This window comes from Oncorhynchus mykiss, chromosome 11 (assembly GCF_013265735.2).
Source record: "Oncorhynchus mykiss isolate Arlee chromosome 11, USDA_OmykA_1.1, whole genome shotgun sequence".
In the NCBI taxonomy this organism is placed as follows: domain Eukaryota; kingdom Metazoa; phylum Chordata; class Actinopteri; order Salmoniformes; family Salmonidae; genus Oncorhynchus; species Oncorhynchus mykiss.
The window spans coordinates 82197387-82225109 of record NC_048575.1 but is presented as its reverse complement, the minus strand read 5'-3'; the positions used below and the strand labels follow the sequence as shown (position 1 = coordinate 82225109).

The 27723-nt window shown below is 40.2% G+C and overlaps 1 protein-coding gene across 1 annotated transcript in view; it reads left to right on the top strand.

Moving 5' to 3' along the window:
* LOC110535140 (poly (ADP-ribose) polymerase family, member 8) overlaps positions 1-27723 on the top strand; it is an 84207-nt gene that overhangs the window by 20065 nt on the left and 36419 nt on the right. The window contains exons 4-6 of the mRNA XM_036936522.1: positions 14104-14193; positions 15219-15289; positions 23481-23549. Coding sequence (XP_036792417.1) covers positions 14104-14193; positions 15219-15289; positions 23481-23549 — 230 coding nt within the window. The remainder of the gene's footprint in view (positions 1-14103; positions 14194-15218; positions 15290-23480; positions 23550-27723) is intronic.

Sequence of the window (27723 nt, the reverse complement as noted above, 5' to 3'; positions counted from 1 at the left end):
TGCCTTGCGAAAGTATTCGGCCCCCTTGAACTTTGCGACCTTTTGCCACATTTCAGGCTTCAAACATAAAGATATAAAACTGTATTTTTTTGTGAAGAATCAACAACAAGTCGGACACAATCATGAAGTGGAACGACATTTATTGGATATTTCAAACTTTTTTAACAAATCAAAAACTGAAAAATTGGGCGTGCAAAATTATTCAGCCCCTTTACTTTCAGTGCAGCAAACTCTCTCCAGAGGTTCAGTGAGGATCTCTGAATGATCCAATGTTGACCTAAATGACTAATGATGATAAGTACAATCCACCTGTGTGTAATCAAGTCTCCGTATAAATGCACCTGCACTGTGATAGTCTCAGAGGTCCGTTAAAAGCGCAGAGAGCATCATGAAGAACAAGGAACACACCAGGCAGGTCCGAGATACTGTTGTGAAGAAGTTTAAAGCCGGATTTGGATACAAAAATATTTTTTCCCAAGCTTTAAACATCCCAAGGAGCACTGTGCAAGCGATAATATTGAAATGGAAGGAGTATCAGACCACTGCAAATCTACCAAGACCTGGCCGTCCCTCTAAACTTTCAGCTCATACAAGGAGAAGACTGATCAGAGATGCAGCCAAGAGGCCCATGATCACTCTGGATGAACTGCAGAGATCTACAGCTGAGGTGGGAGACTCTGTCCATAGGACAACAATCAGTCGTATATTGCACAAATCTGGCCTTTATGGAAGAGTGGCAAGAAGAAAGCCATTTCTTAAAGATATCCATAAAAAGTGTTGTTTAAAGTTTGCCACAAGCCACCTGGGAGACACACCAAACATGTGGAAGAAGGTGCTCTGGTCAGATGAAACCAAAATTGAACTTTTTGGCAACAATGCAAAACGTTATGTTTGGCGTAAAAGCAACACAGCTCATCACCCTGAACACACCATCACCACTGTCAAACATGATGGTGGCAGCATCATGGTTTGGGCCTGCTTTTTTTTCAGCAGGGACAGGGAAGATGGTTAAAATTGATGGGAAGATGGATGGAGCCAAATACAGGACCATTCTGGAAGAAAACCTGATGGAGTCTGCAAAAGACCTGAGACTGGGACGGAGATTTGTCTTCCAACAAGACAATGATCCAAAACATAAAGCAAAATCTACAATGGAATGGTTCAAAAATAAACATATCCAGGTGTTAGAATGGCCAAGTCAAAGTCCAGACCTGAATCCAATCGAGAATCTGTGGAAAGAACTGAAAACTGCTGTTCACAAATGCTCTCCATCCAACCTCACTGAGCTCGAGCTGTTTTGCAAGGAGGAATGGGAAAAAATGTCAGTCTCTCGATGTGCAAAACTGAGAGAGACATACCCCAAGCGACTTACAGCTGTAATCGCAGCAAAAGGTGGCGCTACAAAGTATTAACTTAAGGGGGCTGAATAATTTTGCACGCCCAATTTTTCAGTTTTTGATTTGTTAAAAAAGTTTGAAATATCCAATAAATGTCGTTCCACTTCATGATTGTGTCCCACTTGTTGTTGATTCTTCACAAACAAATACAGTTTTATATCTTTATGTTTGAAGCCTGAAATGTGGCAAAAGGTCGCAAAGTTCAAGGGGGCCGAATACTTTCGCAAGGCACTGTACAGGGAGTACCAGTGCCAGATCAATGTGGCGCTATATACAGGGAGTACCAGATAAATGTGGAGCTATATACAGGGAGTACCAGATCAATGTGGAGCTATATACAGGGAGTACCAGATCAATGTGGAGCTATATACAGGGAGTACCAGATCAATGTAGAGCTATATACAGGGAGTACCAGATCAATGTAGAGCTATATACAGGGAGTACCAGTACCAGATCAATGTCAAATCAAATCAAATCCAATTTTATTTGTCACATGCAGATGTTAATGCGAGTGTAGCGAAATGCTTGTGCTTCTAGTTCCGACAATGCAGTAATAACAAGTAATCTAACTAACAATTCCAAAACTACTGTCTTGTACACAGTGTAAGGGGATAAAGAATATGTACATAAGGATATATGAATGAGTGATGGTACAGAGCAGCATAGGCAAGATACAGTAGATGGTATCGAGTACAGTATATACATGAGGTGAGTATGTAAACAAAGTCGCATAGTTAAAGTGGCTAGTGATACATGTATTACATAAGAATACAGTCGATGATATAGAGTACAGTATATACGTATGCATATGAGATGAATAATGTAGGGTAAGTAACATTATATAAGGTAGCATTGTTTAAAGTGGCTAGTGATATATTTACATCATTTCCCATCAATTCCCATTATTAAAGTGGCTGGAGTTGAGTCAGTGTCAGTGTGTTGGCAGCAGCCACTCAATGTTAGTGGTGGCTGTTTAACAGTCTGATGGCCTTGAGATAGAAGCTGTTTTTCAGTCTCTCGGTCCCAGCTTTGATGCACCTGTACTGACCTCGCCTTCTGGATGATAGCGGGGTGAACAGGCAGTGGCTCGGGTGGTTGATGTCCTTGATGATCTTTATGGCCTTCCTGTAACATCGGGTGGTGTAGGTGTCCTGGAGGGCAGGTAGTTTGCCCCCGTTGATGCGTTGTGCAGACCTCACTACCCTCTGGAGAGCCTTACGGTTGAGGGCGGAGCAGTTGCCGTACCAGGCGGTGATACAGCCCGCCAGGATGCTCTCGATTGTGCATCTGTAGAAGTTTGTGAGTGCTTTTGGTGACAAGCCGAATTTCTTCAGCCTCCCGAGGTTGAAGAGGCGCTGCTGCTCCCTTCTTCACAATGCTGTCTGTGTGAGTGGACCAATTCAGTTTGTCTGTGATGTGTATGCCGAGGAACTTAAAACTTGCTACCCTCTCCACTACTGCTCCATCGATGTGGATAGGGGGGTGTTCCCTCTGCTGTTTCCTGAAGTCCACAATCATCTCCTTTAGTTTTGTTGACATTGAGTGTGAGGTTATTTTCCTGACACCACACTCCGAGGGCCCTCACCTCCTCCCTGTAGGCCGTCTCGTCGTTGTTGGTAATCAAGCCTACCACTGTTGTGTCGTCCGCAAACTTGATGATTGAGTTGGAGGCGTGCGTGGCCACGCAGTCGTGGGTGAACAGGGAGTACAGGAGAGGGCTCAGAACGCACCCTTGTGGGGCCCCAGTGTTGAGGATCAGCGGGGAGGAGATGTTGTTGCCTACCCTCACCACCTGGGGGCGGCCCGTCAGGAAGTCCAGTACCCAGTTGCACAGGGCGGGGTCGAGACCCAGGGTCTCGAGCTTGATGACGAGCTTGGAGGGTACTATGGTGTTGAATGCTGAGCTGTAGGCGATGAACAGCATTCTCACATAGGTATTCCTCTTGTCCAGATGGGTTAGGGCAGTGTGCAGTGTGGTTGAGATTGCATCGTCTGTGGACCTATTTGGGCGGTAAGCAAATTGGAGTGGGTCTAGGGCAGGGGTGTCAAAGTCAAATGGACGGAGGGCCAAATAAAAAAATCAGCTACAAGACGAGGGCCGGACTGTTCGAATGTTCATTGAAAAATTTTTAAATGACGCATATAGTCTAGTGAACCTAATTGAACCTACTGAAAACCTAACAAATATATTACAATATGATCAGATAAATAAAGCAATATTTTCTTATGGCTCTGTCAGTAATCTTTAATTTTCAACAGACACAAAAGACAAATTTCCTTTATATAAATATCCCCATAACATGAACATTAAATGAAAGAAACCGGTATTCAAGGCACCATCAGTAGACTATATTTTCTATTTTAGCAAAAGTGGGCTAAATTTACTTCAAAGAAAAAACAATAATAGCAATTTTCTATCATCCACTCAACTGAAATATTTTTAAAATATAATTGGATTGAAATACAAAAAAATAAAGTGCAAAAATCTATTAATCAAAAACAACACTTTGTTTAAGGAGAAGTAACATGCAGTGAAAACAAATATTAAATTTTAACTTTTAAACTTGAACTGAGTAAAAACTCTAAATATGTGATTGCACAGTAATGTTCACTTGTTTGAGGTTGAGGGTGATACTTGGTGGTGTCCCATCTTTTCCACAAGTTCATCAATGTTCGGGGTAAGGCTCTGAGCTGAAGAAATCCTCAGAATTGAGTGGAGGTGTTCAGCAGTAAGTCGACTTCTGTGTGATGTTTTGTTCAGGTTCATCAAAGAAAACAGTTGTTCACACAGGTATGTGCTGCCAAACATAGACAACGTTTGAGCAGCCTGGATGCGCAGCTGGGGCATTGTGCCGGGGAGGAAACGGGCGAACTCCGCAGCACCCACTGCCGCATATTTTGCCCTCAGTGCATCATTGCATTGGAGGTCAATCAACTCCATTTGGAGGTTTGGTGGTGAGCTTTCCACGTCAACAGCAAATGGGTTACCGAGCAGTTCCAACCTGCTTTTTTGTGCTTCAAAGTCAGCAAATCGGCGTCGAAAGTCAGCGGCAAGCATACCTATTTTATCAGCCAACTGTGTGCTCGGGAACGCACTGGTAGAGAGCTTCTCTTTCATGGTCTGGCAGCTGGGAAAGTGGCTCAAATTTTCTTTCCGCATCTGCGTCTCCCACAGAGTCAGTTTGGTTTTAAATGCCTTCACTGTACTGTACATATCAGAGATGACACGATCCCGACCCTGCAGCTGCAAGTTTATTGCATTCAGATGACTCGTAATGTCACACAGAAAAGCCATTTCACACAGAAACATTTCGTCTCGGAGTTGTGTTGTGTCTTTCCCTTTGCTGTCCAAGAACAGACAAATCTCCTCACGAAGCTCGAAACATCTTTGAAGCACCTTTCCCTGGCTTAGCCATCGCACCTCTGTGTGATAAGGCAAATCACCATGCTCCGTTTCTAACTCCGTCAGAAATGCCTTGAACTGGCGGTGATTCAAACCTTTGGCTCTGATAAAGTTAACTGTGCGCGTGATGATGCTCATTACATGCTCCATTTTCAAGGCTTTACCGCACAACGCTTCCTGGTGTATGATACAATGATAAGCTGTCAGCTCACCTGTCGCGTTTTCCTCTTGCATCTTTTCCCGTATCTTCGCCACCAGTCCGCTCCTGTGTCCACACATCGCAGGTGCTCCGTCGGTTGTCAAACCCACGAGTTTTTCCCAAGGCAGCTCCATCTCATTTACACATCTTGACACCTCTTCATACAAATCATGCCCCGTAGTTGTGCCATGCATAGGACGTAAAGCCAAAAACTCCTCTGTCACGCTTAGGTTGGAGTCCACTCCGCGGATGAAAATTGACAACTGGGCAATGTCAGAAATGTCGGTGCTCTCATCCACAGCCAAGGAATATGCAATAAAATCTTTTCCCTTTTTCACAAGCTGCTCTTTTAGATTGATGGACAACTGGTCTACTCTCTCGGCAATGGTGTTTCTGCTCAGACTCACATTTAAAAAGAGTTGCCTTTTTTCTGGGCAAACTTCGTCACAAACTTTAATCATGCAGTTTTTGATGAAATCCCCCTCCGTAAATGGCCGGGCTGATTTAGCGATCTCTTCTGCCAAAATAAAACTGGCCTTGACAGCAGCCTGGCCTTGTGATTTGGCTTTTTTGAACAGAGCCTGTCGAGATTTGAGGCCTCGTTTTAATTCCTCTGCCTTTTGTAGCCTTTGTTCCATGTCCATATTCTTGTTTTTGTCCGCGTGTTTCGTTTCATAATGTCGTCTCAGATTATACTCTTTCAGTACCGCCACACTTTCTCCACACAGAAGACACACAGGTTTTCCAGCTACCTTCGTGAACATATACTCCGACTCCCACCTTGTTTGAAACCCCCGGTTCTCAGTATCCACCTTCCGTTTTGCCATTTTTGATGGGTATCTGAAAGTTAATTTTACTGTGATGCTGACGACTGCTGTGCCAATAAATATTGAAATGAAGCAGCCTACTGCTCGGTGCGTCACCTTTGCATTGTGGGAAATGTAGTATTGGTGCGTGTAAAAGATCTGCGGGCTGCCGGCTTGCTGCGGGCCGGTTCTAATAATAAATCAAGATCATCCCAGGGGCCGTAAAAAACCTTCTTGCGGGCCGGATGTGGCCCGCGGGCCTTGACTCTGACATATGTGGTCTAGGGTGTCAGGTAGGGTGGAGGTGATATGGTCCTTGACTAGTCTCTCAAAGCACTTCATGATGACGGAAGTGAGTGCTACGGGGCGGTAGTCGTTTAGCTCAGTTACCTTAGCTTTCTTGGGAACAGGAACAATGGTGGCCCTCTTGAAGCATGTGGGAACAGCAGACTGGTATAGGGATTGATTGAATATGTCCGTAAACACACCGGCCAGCTGGTCTGCGCATGCTCTGAGGGCGCGGCTGGGGATGCCGTCTGGGCCTGCAGCCTTGCGAGGGTTAACACGTTTAAATGTCTTACTCACCTCGGCTGCAGTGAAGGAGAGACCGCATGTTTTCGTTGCAGGCCGTGTCAGTGGCACTGTATTGTCCTCAAAGCGGGCAAAAAAGTTATTTAGTCTGCCTGGTTAGCAGGACATCCTGGTCCGTGACTGGGCTGGATTTCTTCCTGTAGTCCGTGATTGACTGTAGACCCTGCCACATGCCTCTTGTGTCTGAGCCGTTGAATTGAGATTCTACTTTGTCTCTGTACTGACGCTTAGCTTGTTTGATAGCCTTGCGGAGGGAATAGCTGCATGTAGAGCTATATACAGGAAGTACCAGTACCAGATCAATGTAGAGCTATATACAGGGAGTACCAGATCAACGTAGAGCTATATACAGGGAGTACCAGTACCAGATCAATGTAGAGCTATATACAGGGAGTACCAGTACCAGATCAATGTAGAGCTATATACAGGGAGTACCAGTACCAGATCAATGTAGAGCTATATACAGGGAGTACCAGATCAATGTGGAGCTATACATGACTGACTTCATGTCTTAAAGTAATGCTGGACTGTCGTTTCTCTTTACTTATTTGACCTGTTCTTACCATAATATGGACTTGGTCTTTTACCAAATAGGGCTATCTTCTGTGTAACAACCCTACCATGTCACAACACAACTGATTGGCTCAAACGCATTAAGAAGGAAAGAAATTCCACAAATTAACTTTTAACAAGGCACACCTATTAATTGAAATGCATTCCAGGTGACTACCTCATGAAACTGGTTGAGAGAATGTGAAGAGTGTGCAAAGATGTCATCAAGGCTAAGGGTGGCTATTTGTTGAACACTTTGTTGGTTATTACATGATTCCGGATGTGTTTTGATATCTTGATATTCTACAATGTAGAAAATAGTAAAAATAAAGAAAAACCCTTGAATGAGTAGGTGTTCTAAAACCCTTGAATGAGTAGGTGTTCTAAAACCCTTGAATGAGTAGGTGTTCTAGAACCCTTGAATGAGTAGGTGTTCTAGAACCCTTGAATGAGTAGGTGTTCTAGAACCCTTGAATGAGTAGGTGTTCTAGAACCCTGGAATGAGTAGGTGTTCTAAAACTTATGACCGGTAGTGTAGGTATGTACAGTAACAGTCAAAAGTTTGGACACGCCTACTCATTCAAGGGTAGAAGTTGTCTTGGAGTCTGTTATACGGAGAGCTGATGCACTGGTACAATTTGTTCACCCTGCTACCGCCTGGCAGTCTATGTCTTGGCTGGCTGGAGTCTTTGTCAATTTTTCAGGGCCTTTCTCTGACACCAATATAGAGGTCCTGGATGGCAGGGAGCTCGGCCCCAGTGATGTACTGGGCTTTTCCGCACCCCACTCTGTCGCGGTTTGTTGTCAAGGGCAGTGAATTTGACCACACTATCTACCATCTATATTATTTGTAGCTGTCTATTTACCACCTCAAACCGATGCTGGCACAAAGACTGCACTCAACAAGCTGTATAAGGCCATAAGCAAACAATAAAATGATCATCCAGAAACAGCGCCCCTAGTGGCCGAGGACTTTAATGCAGGCACACTTTAATCCGTTTTACCTCATTTCTACCAGCATGTCACGTCTAACCAGAGGGGGAATAAACTCTAGACTACCTTCACTCCACACACAGAGACGTGTACAAAGCTCTCCCTCACCCTCCATTTGGCAAATCTGACCATAATTATATCCTCCTGATTCCTGCTTAAAAGCAAAAACTACAGCAGGAAGTACCAGGGACTCGCTCAATACGGAAGTGGTCAGATGACACGGATGCTACGATACAGGACTGTTTTACTAGCACAGACTGGAATATGTTCTGTGATTCATCCAATGGAGGAGTACACCACCTCAGTGCATCGACGATGTCATCCCCACAGTGACCGAACGTACCCAACCAGAAGCCATGGATTACAGGTAACATCTGCACCGAGCTAAAGGCTAGAGCTGCCACTTTCAAGGAGCGGGACACTAATCCGGATGCTTATAAGAAATCTCACTATGCCCTCAGACGAACCATCAAACAAGCAAAGCGTTAATACAGGACTAAGATTGAATCCTACTACACCGGCTCTTAAGTTTATTAAGTAAATATTTTATCAACTCAATTTCTTAACTGCATTGTTTGTTAAGGGCTTGTAAGTAAGCATTTCACTGTTGTATTCGGCGCACGTGACAAATACAATTTGATTTGATGCAGCCAGTCGATGGTGCAGCTGTAGGACTTTCAGCCTCCTGAGGGGAAGACCCTGTTCTCGACTGTGTTGTGTTTGTCCCAATGTTCCAGCGGTTCCTCACTGTTGTCCATGCAAGAGATTCTGTTATAGCTAGAACGACCATAACCAATCAGAGCTGTAGTAGGCCTATATGCAAATAGACATGCTTACAGTACAGCCTCTGTGCTATTCACTTTGAACTGGACTGTGTTTACAGCATGAGCGGTGATGGGTAAATGCTCTTATTTTGAGATGAAAGCGAAAGCTACATGTAGTTATAGATCATTTGACCATTTGTTCATATCCTTCTCTAGTTAGTGAGTTATTAGCCCAATTCTAGAAACTTTTTCGTCAGCAAAAAAGGAGTGATAGCTTCCTACAAGAGCACAAAACGTGTAGATGTCAAAACATCTTTGAAAAGGGAGTCAGAGAGCTTTCTTTTTGTCTTAAAGGGGCAGTTTTGTATTTTGAGTAACCCAATAGGCAGGGAATAGTATAATTTGTCTGATACTCTGTAATAACTGTATGGGAATAATGCATTTTATTTTGTAAAGTGGTCTCTTGCATCAAACACTGCAACATTTTCAGTCACTTCCTTGTTTAAAAGAGAAGTGGGTTAACCGGTTAATGTCAAGCCCTGCATGCTTTTTTTCAAGAATCTCATGGAATGTAGGCCTACAGTACATGTAACACCACATATTGGCTGCTACTGTAGGTTGAATGATAAAACAGCTATTGTTTTAAATGTGTTGGGATGCATTTTTTCCATTTGTTTTTGATGAATGGCCACACTGGTAGGCCTACATTATGATCACATAGCCACAGTAGCCTACTTGGCCACTGGTAACTACAACTGTAACTTAAAGTGGGCAAAGCCTCAATGTTTACAGGAAACACACACTGGAAGTTGCACAGAATTTTCACAATGTTCAAGTTTGTAGACCTGAATGTTGACCAGTGTGGGGAAAAAAACGAGGAAACATTGGTGATGACTAGGTGACATTTTGGGGAATATTCAGAGTTGGAAACTTTCCGTGGGAATCAACAGAAATATATGCAAATTAATTTTAATACTATTTAAATGTATGTTTACCATATCATATGGAGACAGAAACATACACTTTTTACATCATATCATATCATATCATATCATCAACTACACATAATTGCAAATGAGTAAATCCTTCCATTAGAAATGTAAAAAACTATTTAGTTACGAATTGAACTTTAATTAAATGAGTTGACTCTTCACATGGGAGGATTTCACTGTACAACAAAAGGGAATATTGAATGATCCCCAACGATCCATCGCATCTCCCAAAAGCGTTTTCAACATCTGTAAAATTATAGTATAGAAAATAAAGCTTTGGTTGTCTTTCTCTCAGGCTTCCATGTCTTCTCCCTGGACCTCCTCAAGGTCCAGCTCTTGAACATTAGACTCTGGGGCCTCATCTTCACTGTCGCTTTCCAACCTTGGCTCAAAAAGCCTCAAATTTGCTCGGATGGCCACCAATCTTTCAACCCTTGTATTGGTCAGCCTGTTGCGTGCTTTGGTGTGTGTGTTCCCAAACATGGACTAGTTGCTCTCTGAGGCGACTGTTGTTGGTGGGATTTGGAGGATGATGGAGGCAACAGGGGAAAGAGCCTCAGATCCACAAAGTCCCTTCCACCAGGTGGTTGATAAGATGTTTGGCACGACTGCCATACTGCATCTCCATCCCAAAGACTTGCTTGAAAGTGTACTTCGCCAGACTGCCAAGAACCTTGGACTTTATGAATTTATTTGCAAATTATGGTGGAAAATAAGTATTTAATTTAACCTTTATTTAACTAGGCAAGTCAGTTAACCTCAAATTCTTATTTACAGTGCCTTGCGAAAGTATTCGGCCCCCTTGAACTTTGCGACCTTTTGCCACATTTCAGGCTTCAAACATAAAGACATAAAACTGTATTTTTTTGTGAAGAATCAACAACAAGTGGGACACAATCATGAAGTGGAACGACATTTATTGGATATTTCAAACTTTTTTCAAAAATCTAAACCTGAAAAATTGGGCGTGCAAAATTATTCAGCCCCCTTAAGTTAATACTTTGTAGCGCCACCTTTTGCTGCGATTACAGCTGTAAGTCGCTTGGGGTATGTCTCTATCAGTTTTGCACATCGAGAGACTGAATTTTTTTCCCATTCCTCCTTGCAAAACAGCTCGAGCTCAGTGAGGTTGGATGGAGAGCATTTGTGAACAGCAGTTTTCAGTTCTTTCCACAGATTCTCGATTGGATTCAGGTCTGGACTTTGACTTGGCCATTCTAACACCTGGATATGTTTATTTTTGAACCATTCCATTGTAGATTTTGCTTTATGTTTTGGATCATTGTCTTGTTGGAAGACAAATCTCCGTCCCAGTCTCAGGTCTTTTGCAGACTCCATCAGGTTTTCTTCCAGAATGGTCCTGTATTTGGCTCCATCCATCTTCCCATCAATTTTAACCATCTTCCCTGTCCCTGCTGAAGAAAAGCAGGCCCAAACCATGATGCTGCCACCACCATGTTTGACAGTGGGGATGGTGTGTTCAGCTGTGTTGCTTTTACGCCAAACATAACGTTTTGCATTGTTGCCAAAAAGTTCAATGTTGGTTTCATCTGACCAGAGCACCTTCTTCCACATGTTTGGTGTGTCTCCCAGGTGGCTTGTGGCAAACTTTAAACGACACTTTTTATGGATATCTTTAAGAAATGGCTTTCTTCTTGCCACTCTTCCATAAAGGCCAGATTTGTGCAATATACGACTGATTGTTGTCCTATGGACAGAGTCTCCCACCTCAGCTGTAGATCTCTGCAGTTCATCCAGAGTGATCATGGGCCTCTTGGCTGCATCTCTGATCAGTCTTCTCCTTGTATGAGCTGAAAGTTTAGAGGGACGGCCAGGTCTTGGTAGATTTGCAGTGGTTTGATACTCCTTCCATTTCAATATTATCGCTTGCACAGTGCTCCTTGGGATGTTTAAAGCTTGGGAAATATTTTTGTATCCAAATCCGGCTTTAAACTTCTTCACAACAGTATCTCGGACCTGCCTGGTGTGTTCCTTGTTCTTCATGATGCTCTCTGCGCTTTTAACGGAAATCTGAGACTATCACAGTGCAGGTGCATTTATACGGAGACTTGATTACACACAGGTGGATTGTATTTATCATCATTAGTCATTTAGGTCAACATTGGATCATTCAGAGATCCTCACTGAACTTCTGGAGAGAGTTTGCTGCACTGAAAGTAAAGGGGCTGAATTATTTTGCACGCCCAATTTTTCAGTTTTTGATTTGTTAAAAAAGTTTTAAATATCCAATAAATGTCGTTCCACTTCATGATTGTGTCCCACTTGTTGTTGATTCTTCACAAGAAAATACAGTTTTATATCTTTATGTTTGAAGCCTGAAATGTGGCAAAAGGTCGCAAAGTTCAAGGGGGCCGAATACTTTCGCAAGGCACTGTATCTAGTTGACTGTGATATACGGGTTACGAGTACTTATCTAGTTGACTGTGATATACGGGTTACGAGTACTTATCTAGTTGACTGTGATATATGGGTTATGATTACTTATCTAGTTGACTGTGATATATGGGTTATGAGTACTTATCTAGTTGACTGTGATATATGGGTTACGAGTACTTATCTAGTTGACTGTGATATATGGGTTACGAGTACTTATCTAGTTGACTGTAATATACGGGTTACGAGTACTTATCTAGTTGACTGTGATATATGGGTTACGAGTACTTATCTAGTTGACTGTGATATACGGGTTATGACCACTTATCTAGTTCAACGTGATACAGTTGAAGTCGGAAGTTTACTACATACACTTAGGTTGGAGTCAATAAAGCTCATTTTTCAACCACTCCACAAATTTCTTGTTAACAAACTATAGTTTTGGAAAGTCTGTTAGGATATCTACTTTGTGCATGACACAAGTAATTTTTCCAACAGTTGTTTACAGACAGATTAATTCACTGTATCACAATTCCAGTGGGTCAGAAGTTTACATACACTAAGTTGACTGTGCCTTTAAACAGCTTGAAAAATTTCAGAAAATGATGTCATGGCTTTAGAAGCTTCTGATTGGCTAATTGACATCATTTGAGTCAATTGGAGGTGTACCTGTAGATGTATTTCAAGGCCTACCTTCAAACTCAGTGCCTCTTTGCTTGACATCATGAGAAAATCAAAAGAAATCAGCCAAGACCTCAGAAAAACAATTGTAGACCTCCACAAGTCCGGTTCATCCTTGGGAGCATTTTCCAAACACCTGAAGGTACCACGTTCATCTGTACAAGCAATAGTACACAAGTATAAACACCATGGGACCACGCAGACGTCATACCGCTCAGGAAGGAGACACGTTCTGTCTCCTAGAGATGAACGTACTTTGGTGCGAAAGTGCAAATCAATCCCAGAACAACAGCAAAGGACCATGTGAAGATGCTGGAGGAAACATGTACAAAAGTATCTATATCCACAGTAAAACGAGTCCTATATCGACATAACGTGAAAGGCCGCTCGGCAAGGAAGAAGCCACTGCTCCAAAACCGCCATCAAAAAAAAGACAGACTACGGTTTGCAACTGCACATGGGGACAATGTCCCCTGATGTGATGAAACAAAAATAGAACTGTTTCACCATAATGGCCATCGTTGTATTTGTAGGAAAAAGGGTGAGGCTTGCAAGCAAAATAACACCATCCCAACCGTGAAGCATGGGGGTGGCAGCATCATGTTGTGGGGGTGCTTTGCTGCAGGAGGGACTGGTGCATTTCACAAAATTGATGGTATCATGAGACAGTAAAATTATGTGGATATATTGAAGCAACAATCTCAAGACATCGGTCAGGAAGTTAAAGCTTGGTCGCAAATGGGTCTTCCAAATGGACAATGACCCCAAGCATCCTTCCAAAGTTGTGGCGAAATGGCTTAAGGACAACAAAGTCAAGGTACTGGAGTGGCCATCACAAAGCCCTTACCTCAATCCTTTAGAAAATTTGTGGGCAGAACTGAAAAAGCGTGTGCAAGCAAGGAGGCCTACAAACCTGACTCAGTTACACCAGCTCTGTCAGGAGGAATGGGCCAAAATTCAAGCAACTTATTGTGGGAAGCTAGTGGAAGGCTACCCGAAACGTTTGACCCAAGTTAAACAATTTATAGGCAATGCTACCAAATGCTAATTGAGTATGTAAACTTCTAACCCACTGGGAATGTGATGAAAGAAATAAAAGCTGAAATAAATCATTCTCTCTACTATTATTCTGACATTTCACATTCTTAAAATTAAGTGGTGATCCTAACTGACCCAAGACAAATTTGCTAGGATTAAATGTCAGGAATTGTGAAAAACTGAGGTTAAATGTATTTGACTCAACTTCCCGACTTGAACGGTATATGAGTTATGAGCACTTATCTTAGTTAGCCTCCAAATTAAGTGTCTTCTTTCTTCTTTTCCCAATCCAGACAATACATACGTGTCAAACTCTGAGAACGAGGATGAAGTTCTAGTCACCAGAGACCAGATCCCCGTCATCTTCCACAGGATAGCAACAGGTTTGTTTGCTTTTCAGACTGTCTGTAGTCTCTCTGTCGTCACTCTGCTGTCGTATCTCTGTTTATCAGACTGTCTGTAGTCTCTCTGCTGTCGTATCTCTGTTTATCAGACTGTCCGTAGTCACTCTGCTGTCGTATCTCTGTTTATCAGACTGTCCGTAGTCACTCTGCTGTCGTATCTCTGTTTATCAGACTGTCTGTAGTCTCTCTGTCGTCACTCTGCTGTCGTATATCTGTTTATCAGACTGTCCGTAGTCACTCTGCTGTCGTATCTCTGTTTATCAGACTGTCCGTAGTCACTCTGCTGTCGTATCTGTTTATCAGACTGTCTGTAGTCACTCTGCTGTCGTATCTCTGTTTATCACTGTCTGTAGTCACTCTGCTGTCGTATCTCTGTTTATCAGACTGTCTGTAGTCTCTCTGTCGTCACTCTGCTGTCGTATCTCTGTTTATCAGACTGTCTGTAGTCTCTCTGCTGTCGTATCTCTGTTTATCGGACTGTCTGTAGTCTCTCTGTCGTCACTCTGCTGTCGTATATCTGTTTATCAGACTGTCCGTAGTCACTCTGCTGTCGTATCTCTGTTTATCAGACTGTCCGTAGTCACTCTGCTGTCGTATCTGTTTATCAGACTGTCTGTAGTCACTCTGCTGTCGTATCTCTGTTTATCAGACTGTCCGTAGTCACTCTGCTGTCGTATCTCTGTTTATCAGACTGTCTGTAGTCTCTCTGTCGTCACTCTGCTGTCGTATCTCTGTTTATCAGACTGTCTGTAGTCTCTCTGCTGTCGTATCTCTGTTTATCAGACTGTCCGTAGTCACTCTGCTGTCGTATCTCTGTTCATCAGACTGTCCGTAGTCACTCTGCTGTCGTATCTCTGTTTATCAGACTGTCTGTAGCCACTCTGCTGTCATATCTCTGTTTATCAGACTGTTTGTTGGTATAGCAGATACTTAGATGAACAGACGTCCTGGCTAACTGTGTATTGTTTTGTTTTTGTGTGTGTGTGTGTGTGTTTTGTAAACAGAGATTAGGGTCAATAATGACGCCAACTGCTGCCTGTCCATCAAGTCCAAACATCAGATAGACAAGAATCAGGTGAGATGTACATCACTGATTTAATAAGACATTATAAAAGCTCCAAGCAAGTCATTAAGCATTATAACGTCAGCTATTTAATATCAAGTTTATAGAGAACTTTTTCAGTGTGAACTAGTATGTAATAACAGGTATAATAGTATGTAATGTGTAACTATATAGTATTATGTAATAACTATAATAGTATGTAATAATGGGTAAGAACTGTTTAGTGTATAAATGTTAACTGCATGGTAGTATGTAATGACTATTAGTGTGTAATGTGTAGCAATGTGTGTAGTGGTGGAATTGTAATAGTGGTGTAATATTATAGTGGTGTAATATTATAGTGGTGTAATAGTGTAGTGGTGTAATAGTGTAGTGGTGCAATATTATAGTGGTGTAATAGTGTAGTGGTGTAATATTATAGTGGTGTAATATTATAATGGTGTAATATTATAGTGGTGTAATAGTGTAGTGGTGTAATAGTGTAGTGGTGTAATATTATAATGGTGTAATAGTATAGTGGCGTAATAGTATAGTGGTGTAATAGTGTAGTGGGGTAATAGTATAGTGGTGTAATAGTGTAGTGGTGTAATAGTGTAGTGGTGTAATATTATAATGGTGTAATAGTATAGTGGCGTAATAGTATAGTGGTGTAATAGTGTAGTGGTGTAATAGTATAGTGGTGTAATAGTGTAGTGGTGTAATAGTGTAGTGGTGTAATAGTGTAGTGGTGTAATATTATAATGGTGTAATAGTATAGTGGCGTAATAGTATAGTGGTGTAATAGTGTAGTGGGGTAATATTATAGTGGTGTAATAGTGTAGTGGTGTAATAGTGGTGTAATAGTATAATGGTGTAATAGTGGTGTAATAGTATAGTGGTGTAATAGTGGTGTAATAGTGGTGTAATAGTGTAGTGGTGTAATATTATAGTGGTGTAATAGTGGTGTAATAGTGTAGTGGTGTAATAGTGGTGTAATAGTGGTGTAATAGTGGTGTAATAGTGTAGTGGTGTAATATTATAGTGGTGTAATAGTGTAGTGGTGTAATAGTGTAGTGGTGTAATAGTGGTGTAATAGTGGTGTAATAGTGTAGTGGTGTAATATTATAGTGGTGTAATAGTGTAGTGGTGTAATAGTGGTGTAATAGTATAATGGTGTAATAGTGGTGTAATAGTGGTGTAATAGTGTAGTGGTGTAATATTATAGTGGTGTAATAGTGTAGTGGTGTAATAGTGTAGTGGTGTAATAGTGTAGTGGTGTAATATTATAATGGTGTAATAGTATAGTGGCGTAATAGTATAGTGGTGTAATAGTGTAGTGGTGTAATATTATAATGGTGTAATAGTGGTGTAATAGTGGTGTAATAGTGTAGTGGTGTAATATTATAGTGGTGTAATAGTGTAGTGGTGTAATATTATAGTGGTGTAATAGTGTAGTGGTGTAATAGTGTAGTGGTGTAATAGTGTAGTGGTGTAATAGTGTAGTGGTGTAATAGTGTAGTGGTGTAATATTATAATGGTGTAATATTATAGTGGTGTAATAGTGTAGTGGTGTAATAGTGTAGTGGTGTAATAGTGTAGTGGTGTAATATTATAATGGTGTAATAGTATAGTGGCGTAATAGTATAGTGGTGTAATAGTGTAGTGGTGTAATATTATAATGGTGTAATAGTGGTGTAATAGTGGTGTAATAGTGTAGTGGTGTAATATTATAGTGGTGTAATAGTGTAGTGGTGTAATAGTGTAGTGGTGTAATAGTGTAGTGGTGTAATATTATAATGGTGTAATATTATAGTGGTGTAATAGTGTAGTGGTGTAATAGTGTAGTGGTGTAATAGTGTAGTGGTGTAATATTATAATGGTGTAATAGTATAGTGGCGTAATAGTATAGTGGTGTAATAGTGTAGTGGTGTAATAGTGGTGTAATAGTATAATGGTGTAATAGTGGTGTAATAGTGGTGTAATAGTGTAGTGGTGTAATATTATAGTGGTGTAATAGTGTAGTGGTGTAATATTATAATGGTGTAATATTATAGTGGTGTAATAGTGTAGTGGGGTAATAGTATAGTGGTGTAATAGTGTAGTGGTGTAATAGTGTAGTGGTGTAATATTATAATGGTGTAATAGTATAGTGGCGTAATAGTATAGTGGTGTAATAGTGTAGTGGTGTAATAGTATAGTGGTGTAATAGTGTAGTGGTGTAATAGTGTAGTGGTGTAATAGTGTAGTGGTGTAATATTATAATGGTGTAATAGTATAGTGGCGTAATAGTATAGTGGTGTAATAGTGTAGTGGGGTAATATTATAGTGGTGTAATAGTGTAGTGGTGTAATAGTGGTGTAATAGTATAATGGTGTAATAGTGGTGTAATAGTATAGTGGTGTAATAGTGGTGTAATAGTGGTGTAATAGTGTAGTGGTGTAATATTATAGTGGTGTAATAGTGGTGTAATAGTGTAGTGGTGTAATAGTGGTGTAATAGTGGTGTAATAGTGGTGTAATAGTGTAGTGGTGTAATATTATAGTGGTGTAATAGTGTAGTGGTGTAATAGTGTAGTGGTGTAATAGTGGTGTAATAGTGGTGTAATAGTGTAGTGGTGTAATATTATAGTGGTGTAATAGTGTAGTGGTGTAATAGTGGTGTAATAGTATAATGGTGTAATAGTGGTGTAATAGTGGTGTAATAGTGTAGTGGTGTAATATTATAGTGGTGTAATAGTGTAGTGGTGTAATAGTGTAGTGGTGTAATAGTGTAGTGGTGTAATATTATAATGGTGTAATAGTATAGTGGCGTAATAGTATAGTGGTGTAATAGTGTAGTGGTGTAATATTATAATGGTGTAATAGTGGTGTAATAGTGGTGTAATAGTGTAGTGGTGTAATATTATAGTGGTGTAATAGTGTAGTGGTGTAATATTATAGTGGTGTAATAGTGTAGTGGTGTAATAGTGTAGTGGTGTAATAGTGTAGTGGTGTAATAGTGTAGTGGTGTAATAGTGTAGTGGTGTAATATTATAATGGTGTAATATTATAGTGGTGTAATAGTGTAGTGGTGTAATAGTGTAGTGGTGTAATAGTGTAGTGGTGTAATATTTTAATGGTGTAATAGTATAGTGGCGTAATAGTATAGTGGTGTAATAGTGTAGTGGTGTAATATTATAATGGTGTAATAGTGGTGTAATAGTGGTGTAATAGTGTAGTGGTGTAATATTATAGTGGTGTAATAGTGTAGTGGTGTAATAGTGTAGTGGTGTAATAGTGTAGTGGTGTAATATTATAATGGTGTAATATTATAGTGGTGTAATAGTGTAGTGGTGTAATAGTGTAGTGGTGTAATAGTGTAGTGGTGTAATATTATAATGGTGTAATAGTATAGTGGCGTAATAGTATAGTGGTGTAATAGTGTAGTGGTGTAATAGTGGTGTAATAGTATAATGGTGTAATAGTGGTGTAATAGTGGTGTAATAGTGTAGTGGTGTAATATTATAGTGGTGTAATAGTGTAGTGGTGTAATATTATAGTGGTGTAATATTATAGTGGTGTAATAGTGTAGTGGTGTAATAGTGTAGTGGTGTAATAGTGTAGTGGTGTAATATTATAATGGTGTAATATTATAGTGGTGTAATAGTGTAGTGGTGTAATAGTGTAGTGGTGTAATAGTGTAGTGGTGTAATATTATAGTGGTGTAATAGTGTAGTGGTGTAATAGTGTAGTGGTGTAATAGTGTAGTGGTGTAATATTATAATGGTGTAATAGTATAGTGGCGTAATAGTATAGTGGTGTAATAGTGTAGTGGTGTAATATTATAATGGTGTAATAGTGGTGTAATAGTGGTGTAATAGTGTAGTGGTGAAATATTATAGTGGTGTAATAGTGTAGTGGATTAATAGTGGTGTAATAGTGTAGTGGTGTAATATTATAGTGGTGAAATATTATAGTGGTGAAATATTATAGTGGTGTAATAGTATAGTGGTGTAATATTATAGTGGTGTAATAGTGTAGTGGTGAAATATTATAGTGGTGAAATATTATAGTGGTGTAATATTATAGTGGTGTAATAGTATAGTGGTGTAATAGTATAGTGGTGTAATAGTTTAGTGGTGTAATATTATAGTGGTGTAATAGTAGTGTAATATTATAGTGGTGTAATAGTGGTGTAATATTATAGTGGTGTAATAGTGTAGTGGTGTAATAGTGGTGTAATAGTATAGTGGTGTAATAGTGGTGTAATAGTATAGTGGTGTAATAGTTTAGTGGTGTAATATTATAGTGGTGTAATAGTAGTGTAATATTATAGTGGTGTAATAGTGGTGTAATATTATAGTGGTGTAATAGTGGTGTAATCGTTTAGTGGTGTAATAGTGGTGTTATAGTATAGTGGTGTAATAGTGGTGTAATATTATAGTGGTGTAATATTATAGTGGTGTAATAGTGGTGTAATCGTTTAGTGGTGTAATAGTGGTGTTATAGTATAGTGGTGTAATAGTGGTGTAATATTATAGTGGTGTAATAGTATAGTGGTGTAATAGTGTAGTGGTGTAATAGTGTAGTGGTGTAATATTATAGTGGTGTAATATTATAGTGGTGTAATAGTGGTGTAATATTATAGTGGTGTAATAGTGGTGTAATATTATAGTGGTGTAATCGTTTAGTGGTGTAATATTATAGTGGTGTAATATTATAGTGGTGTAATAGTGTAGTGGTGTAATAGTGTAGTGGTGTAATATTATAGTGGTGTAATAGTGTAGTGGTGTAATAGTGGTGTAATATTATAGTGGTGTAATAGTGGTGTAATATTATAGTGGTGTAATCGTTTAGTGGTGTAATAGTGGTGTTAAAGTGGTGTAATATTATAGTGGTGTTGTGGTGTAATAGTGTAGTGATGTAATAGTGTGTAGTAACGCTGTGATAGTGTGTAGTAACGCTGTGATAGTGTGTAGTAACGCTGTGATAGTGTGTAGTAACGCTGTGATAGTGTGTAGTAACGCCGTAATAGTGTGTAGTAACGGGTGTAGTAACTCATAGTGTGTAGTGACTGTGATAATGGGTGTACTAACAGTGTAATAATGGGTTTAGTAACTAATAGCGTGTAGTAACATGTGTAGTAAATGTGTAATAATGGGTGTAGTAACTAATAGTGTGTAGTAACAGGTGTAGTAACTGTAATAATGGGTGTAGTAACGGTGTAATAGTGTGTAATAATGGGTGTAGTAATGGTGTAATAGTGTGTAGTGACGGGTGTAGTAACTGTAATAATGGGTGTAGTAATTAAGTGTGTAGAAACAGGTGTAGTAAAGGTGTAATAGTGTGTAATAATGGGTGTAGTAACTAATAGTGTGTAGTAACGGGTGTAGTAACTGTAATGGGTGTAGTAACTAATAGTGTTTAGTAACAGGTGTAGTAAAGGTGTAATAGTGTGTAACGGCTGTAGTAACTAATAGTGTGTAGTAACAGGTGTAGTAACTGTAATAATGGGTGTAGTAACGGTGTAATAGTGTGTAATAATGGGTGTAGTAACTAATAGTGTGTAGTAACAGGTGTAGTAACTGTAATAATGGGTGTAGTAACGGTGTAATAGTAACAGGTGTAGTAACTGTAATAATGGGTGTAGTAACGGGTGTAGTAACTAATGGGTGTAGTAACTAATATTGTTTAGTAACAGGTGTAGTAAAGGTGTAATAGTGTGTAATGGGTGTAGTAACTAATAGTGTGTAGTAACAGGTATAGTAACTGTAATAATGGGTGTAGTAACGGTGTAATAGTGTGTAATAATGGGTGTAGTAACTAATAGTGTGTAGTAACAGGTGTAGTAACTGTAATAATGGGTGTAGTAATGGTGTAATAGTAACAGGTGTAGTAACTGTAATAATGGGTGTAGTAACGGGTGTAGTAACTAATGGGTGTAGTAACTAATATTGTTTAGTAACAGGTGTAGTAAAGGTGTAATAGTGTGTAATGGGTGTAGTAACTAATAGTGTGTAGTAACAGGTATAGTAACTGTAATAATGGGTGTAGTAACGGTGTAATAGTGTGTAATAATGGGTGTAGTAACTAATAGTGTGTAGTAGCAGGTGTAGTAACTGTAATAATGGGTGTAGTAACGGTGTAATAGTGTGTAATAATGGGTGTAGTAACTAATAGTGTGTAGTTACGGGTGTAGTAACTGTAATAATGGGTGTAGTAAAGGTGTAATAGTGTGTAATAATGGGTGTAGTAACTAATAGTGTGTAGTAACAGGTGTAGTAACTGTAATAATGGGTGTAGTAACGGTGTAATAGGGTGTAATAACGGGTGTAGTAATGGTGTAATAGTGTGTAGTGACGGGTGTAGTAACTGTAATAATGGGTGTAGTAAAGGTGTAATAGTGTGTAATAATGGGTGTAGTAACTAATAGTGTGTAGTAACGGGTGTAGTAACTGTAATGGGTGTAGTAACTAATAGTGTTTAGTAACAGGTGTAGTAAAGGTGTAATAGTGTGTAACGGCTGTAGTAACTAATAGTGTGTAGTAACAGGTGTAGTAACTGTAATAATGGGTGTAGTAACGGTGTAATAGTGTGTAATAATGGGTGTAGTAACTAATAGTGTGTAGTAACAGGTGTAGTAACTGTAATAATGGGTGTAGTAAAGGTGTAATAGTGTGTAATAATGGGTGTAGTAACTAATAGTGTGTAGTAACAGGTGTAGTAACTGTAATAATGGGTGTAGTAACAGTGTAATAGTGTTTAACTTCTTATGGCTGAGATCCCGTTACCGGGAGAGATGTAACAACAACCAGTGATAGTGCAGTGAGCCATATTCAAAAGAACAGAAATCTCATAATTTAAATTCCTCAAACATACATGTATCTTATATCGTTTTCAAGGTAATCTTGTTGTTAATCCCACCAGTGTCCGATTTCAAATAGGATTTACGGAGAAAGCACCACAAACGATTATGTTAGGTCACCAACAACTCACTAAAATACACAGCCAATTTTACCAGCCAAAGAGAGAGAGAGAAAAAGCACAAATAGAGATAAAATCATGATGATCTTCATCAGATGACACTCATAGGACTTCATGTTACACAAAACATGCATGTTTTGTTTGATAAAGTTCATATTTATATCAGAAAATCTGAGTTTACATTGGCACGTTAGATTCACTAATTCCAAAAACATCCAGTGATTTTGCATAACCATATCATTCAACAGAAATACTCCTCTTAAATGTAGATAAATACAAGTTATACACATGGAATTATAGATATACCTCTCCGTAATGCAACCGCTGTGTCAGAATTTAAAAAAACTTTACTGGAAAAAGAAACCCATGCAATAATCTGAGACGGCGCTCAGAAGTAAAAATCACAATAGCCGCAACGATGGCGTCAACATAAACAAGAAATGACATGTTAAATATTCCCTTACCTTTGATGATCTACATCAGAAAGCACTCCAGGAATCCCAGGTCCACAATAAATGTTTGTTTTGTTCGAAAATGTCCATTATTTATGTCCAAATACCTTCTTTTGTTAGCGAGTTTGGTATACATATCCAAACGCTAATTCTGGTCAGCGTTATATCAGACAAAAACTTCAAAAAGGTATATTACAGGTCGAAGAAACATTTCAAACTAAGTACAGAATCAATCATTAGGATGTTTTTAACATATAGCTTCAATAAAGTTCCAACCGGAGTATTCCTTTGTGTCTTCATGAGCAATGGAACGCAAGTGACTACCATGAGGAATAAACATGATCAGAAAATGGCTGACTGCCAGACACCTGACTGATTCTGCTATCATTCACTCCCGCAACATCATAGAAGTCTCATTATAATTTATATTGACGGTTGACATCTAGTGGAACCCCTAGGCAGTGCAACATCATTCATATCTCAAGGGGATTTCATTGGGGACTCTGGTGAATACATACAAAGCTCAGATTTCTGACTTCCTGTTTTGATTTCAACTCAGGATTCTGCCTGCCAATATGAGTTCTGTTATACTCACAGACATCATTCAAACAGTTTTAGAAAATTTAGAGTGTTTTCTATCCAATACTACTACGAAAATGCATGTATTAGAAACTGAGACTGAGGAGCAGGCCGTTTACTTTAGGCACCATATTCACCCAAGCTACTCAATACTGCCCCCCAGCCATAACAGTTAATAACGGGTGTAGTAACGGTGTAATAGTGTGTAATAACATGTCTAACTTCCCCCAGTGCCACTATGCCATAGAGGAGGACTCTGAGGGGGATGCTGACTCTGAGGAGTTTTACTATGGAGGTCAGGTAAGCATCAAGCCTCATCTCCTCCATAACAACTGCTATAACTTATCAAACCATTAGATCGCCAGTGTTCAGCCCTCTCTTAGCTACAGAGGCAGTAGATTTCTTAGGGCAGGTTTCCCCAGACTCAAATTAAGCTTAGTCCTGGACTAAAAAGCACTTTGGAAAATATTGTTTTTTTTTAGTCCGGGTCAAGGCTTAATCTGTGTCCAGGAAACCACCCCGTAGCTACAGTGGCAGTGAGAGACTAAGGAGAAGGCAGAAATCAAAGGTCCAGACCTCCCCTGGCTTCTCCACCTGAGTCCATGGCAGAATTCCCTAAAGTGGTCCTAGACTCATCAAGTATATAAAGCTCTTTTATATTTTCAGTCCGCTCACTCAGAAAGAGACCCGAGGCTGCTCATTCACCGTAGTGGGACGTTTCTGTCACCAAAATGAAATGACTTTCCATATGGAAATATACGGCTGTTCTGATGAGCGATGGCTGCCTCTCTCTCTCTCTCGCTCTCGCATCGTCTCTTTCCTTCCTTCTCCTCCTAACTGTTGATTGGTGAACTTTGTTTCGGCCTCTTGTGACAAAGCGACAGTTTCTGAAGTTTGTTTGAGTGATTAGTCAGTTTCTGTGAGAGTAGCGAGTCTGTTTTAAAGATTGTGATTGATGCCTCCGGTCGGTCACGAAGCAATCTGGACTAAATTTATGTTGCTTGCTTCTGGGTTGCTCCATGTGTAACCCTCAAACAATTTCCCCCTGCAAATTAGTTGCATTGCATCGCCAGCGATAGAAATCAATCCTATTTCACTCAATTGTCTGTATGCAATGTCCAATCAGTGAGCAGAAAAAAGTTCACATGACACGTCATATTGTTCCGTTCTGAACTCCGACCCAGTTGCCATGCCAACACAGGTGTCGGTGCTGCCGCAAAGCAGGACGAAAAGAGACATGCCAAATGGGAAATGTATAAAAAAAAAAAAATCCTAGACCGCATGGCTAGTCGTGGTTTATGTATATGGTCTGGCAGTCAATAAATGTGTCATTTTAAAAGTGAAACTAGACCTTTTCTCTGTCCAGTTTCAGCTGACATTGTTCCAACATGACTACAGCTAGCTAGCTTAGCTTACTAGCTTGGTAAAACATCGTTTTGGGCAACATTTTTGGCTAGCTATCTAAATTGTACAATCAGCATTTTGTGTCTCGATGCTGTTACAATTACCAGACATTTGGCTAAGCAAATCATTTATGAAATCATGTGATGTATGATAGAATTGGATGTTGCTTGCAATTTACATTTTTGTTTGAATTGCTTCGTGTATCAGCATGTCACTTGGGAGTGTGCATCTGCAACTTAAATTGCGTCCAAATTGTTTCGCGTGACAGGCTTTAGAATTTAATGCCGTTGCAAAGTCAGGCACCGTAATATGGCCGTCTTCCTCTGAGGGGTCATGTGTGTGGGGGTGTGAGGGGGGGGTATTGTGTGTGTGTGTGGGAGGAGGGGGGGTATTGTGTGTGTGTGGGGGGGTATTGTGTGTGTGTGTGGGTATTGTGTGTGTGTGTGTGGGGGGTGGGGGGGTATTGTATGTGTGTGTGGGGGGTGGGGGGGTATTGTGTGTGTGTGGGTATTGTGTGTATGTCGGGGGGGGTGTATTGTGTGTGTGTGTGGGGGGGTGTGTGTGTGGGGGGGGTATTGTGTGTGTGTGTGGGGGGGGGTGTATTGTGTGTGTGTGTGTGTGTGTGGGGGGGGGTATTGTGTGAGTGTGTGTGTGTGTGTGTGTGTGGGGGGGGGTGTATTGTGTGTGTGTGTGGGGGGAGGGGTATTGTGTGTGTGGGGGTGTGTGTGTGTGTGCCCTGTGGTGAGGCTTTGGGAAACGTGTCACGTCAGCAACACATTATATATGGGCCCTATTGGCTATTCTTTAAAAGCTTCTAGATAAAACACTCCTTATTAACCTCCTAGATTGGAGGGTAACTCGTGGGTTTTTAATTTACATAATGTTGAAGCTGTCATAAACAATTACAGAGTGAGTAGGACCTTGTTTCATACACCTGTGATGATTGATATTCTTTGGATCTTTGATTATGTAGTATGGGGAGAAGGCAGGGATGTCATTTTAAGGATGTTGGGCTCTAGCCAGTCGACCACCATTTCTTTTAATAGCCCATGTACAAAATATGCCATAGGATATTTGAAAAGAAAAAAATGGCATTTGCCAGTGTCAAAATGTAATGTTTTCTACTAGCCTGGTCTGAAAAGTACTAGCCTCAGGCTAGCTTAAAAGCCATTAATGGTTGTTGGCCTAGATAATGTTTACTTGATGTCAGTAGGTTTACTGTAGTTATTGTTTTCTTTATCAATAACATAACCAATGGTTTAAATAGGGGAGTGCTGATCTCATCATACCAGTAATCGTATGTTTTTACAACTTGATTAGAGTCCACTTTTGGTAAATTCAATTGATCGGACGTGATTTGGAAAAGCACAGTGCATGTCAGAGCAAAAAAAAACAAGACACGAGGTCGAAGGAATAGTCCTTAGAGCTCCGAGACAGACTTGTGTCGAGGCACAGATCTGGGAAAGACTCTTCCTAGAGCTGGCCGTCTGGTCAAACTGCGCAATCGGAGGAGAAGGGCCTTGGTCAGGGAGGTGACCGAGAACCTGATGTTCACTCTGACAGAGCTCCAGATTTCCTCTGTGGAGATGGGAGAACCTTTCGTGAAGGACAACCATCTCTGCAGCACTCCACCAATCAGGCCTTTATGGTAGAGTGGCCAGTAGGAAGCCACTCTTCAGTAAAAGGCAAATGACAGCCTGCTTGGAGTTTGCCAAAAGGCACCAAATACAGGTGTGACAAGCTTGTAGCGTCATACCCAAGAAGACTGGAGGCTGTAATCACTGCCAAAGGTGCTTCAACAAAGTACTGAGTAAAGGGTCTGAATACTAATGTAAATATGATACTCTGCTGATTGTACATTTGTACAATCAAAATAAACATTTTTTATTTTGTAATGACATGTCGCTCGGTCAACATGCCTGGCCCAGTAGAAATAATAATAGCAAGCATGGGCTTGGATCACTACATTTCATTTGTATTATTTTTATTTCACCTTTATTTAACCAGGTAGGCCAGTTGAGAACACCTTTATTTAACCAGGTAGGCCAGTTGAGAACACCTTTATTTAACCAGGTAGGCCAGTTGAGAACACCTTTATTTAACCAGGTAGGCCAGTTGAGAACAAGTTCTCATTTGCAACTGCGACCTGGTCAAGATAAAGCATATTAGTGTGAACAGACAACAACACAGAGTTACACATGGAGTAAACAATAAACAAGTCAATAACACAGTAGAAAGAAAAGAAAGAGTCTATATACATTGTGTGCAAAAGGCATGAGGCATCACTGGAGTGATAAATGATCAGATGGTCATGTACAGGTAGAGATACTGGTGTGCAAAAGAGCAGAAAAGTAAATAAATATAAACAGTATGGGGATGAGGTATGTAAAATTGGGTGGGCTATTCACCGATTTACATAATGACAGATGTGGTCAGGAATGCAATAAGTATACAGAAAGACGAAGTAGTCCTGCTGAACAACGCCAAGTAGACAGACCAAAACAACCATATGGACTCAGTTGACAGGAAGTTACTCGATTTGAACAAAAAATGACCTAGCTATGGATTCTGATTCATGCATGATGTTTGGAGAAGGAGAGACTTGTGTCCTGAGACAGTGACCGAAACAGTCTGTTGTCTGTCTGGGGAAATGAGAGCAGAGGAGGAGTGGCTTGTTCTAAGCCAATTGTGACAGCAGGCTCAACTGACACCCCCGCCCTGTTTCTTTACAGACAGAAGAACTAGCCAATAGTTGTTGAGAGAACACAGTGCTTCATACTGTTTGAGTGAAAGAGAGATGTTTGCTGGCACTCATAATTACTAAAAATACTTGTCATAATTTTATTTCGGGAAAATTCTCAATATCCGTTACGATACTCGTTTTGTTTGAGTACTTGACACACCCCTAGTTTTAAAGCAAATAATTATGACACATTAACTCATGTGGACTTCATGTTTAATGTGTCTGGACAGCTCTAGGAGACTTCATGTTTAATGTGTCTGGACAGCTCTAGGGGACTTCCTGTTTAATGTGTCTGGACAGCTCTAGGAGACTTCCTGTTTAATGTGT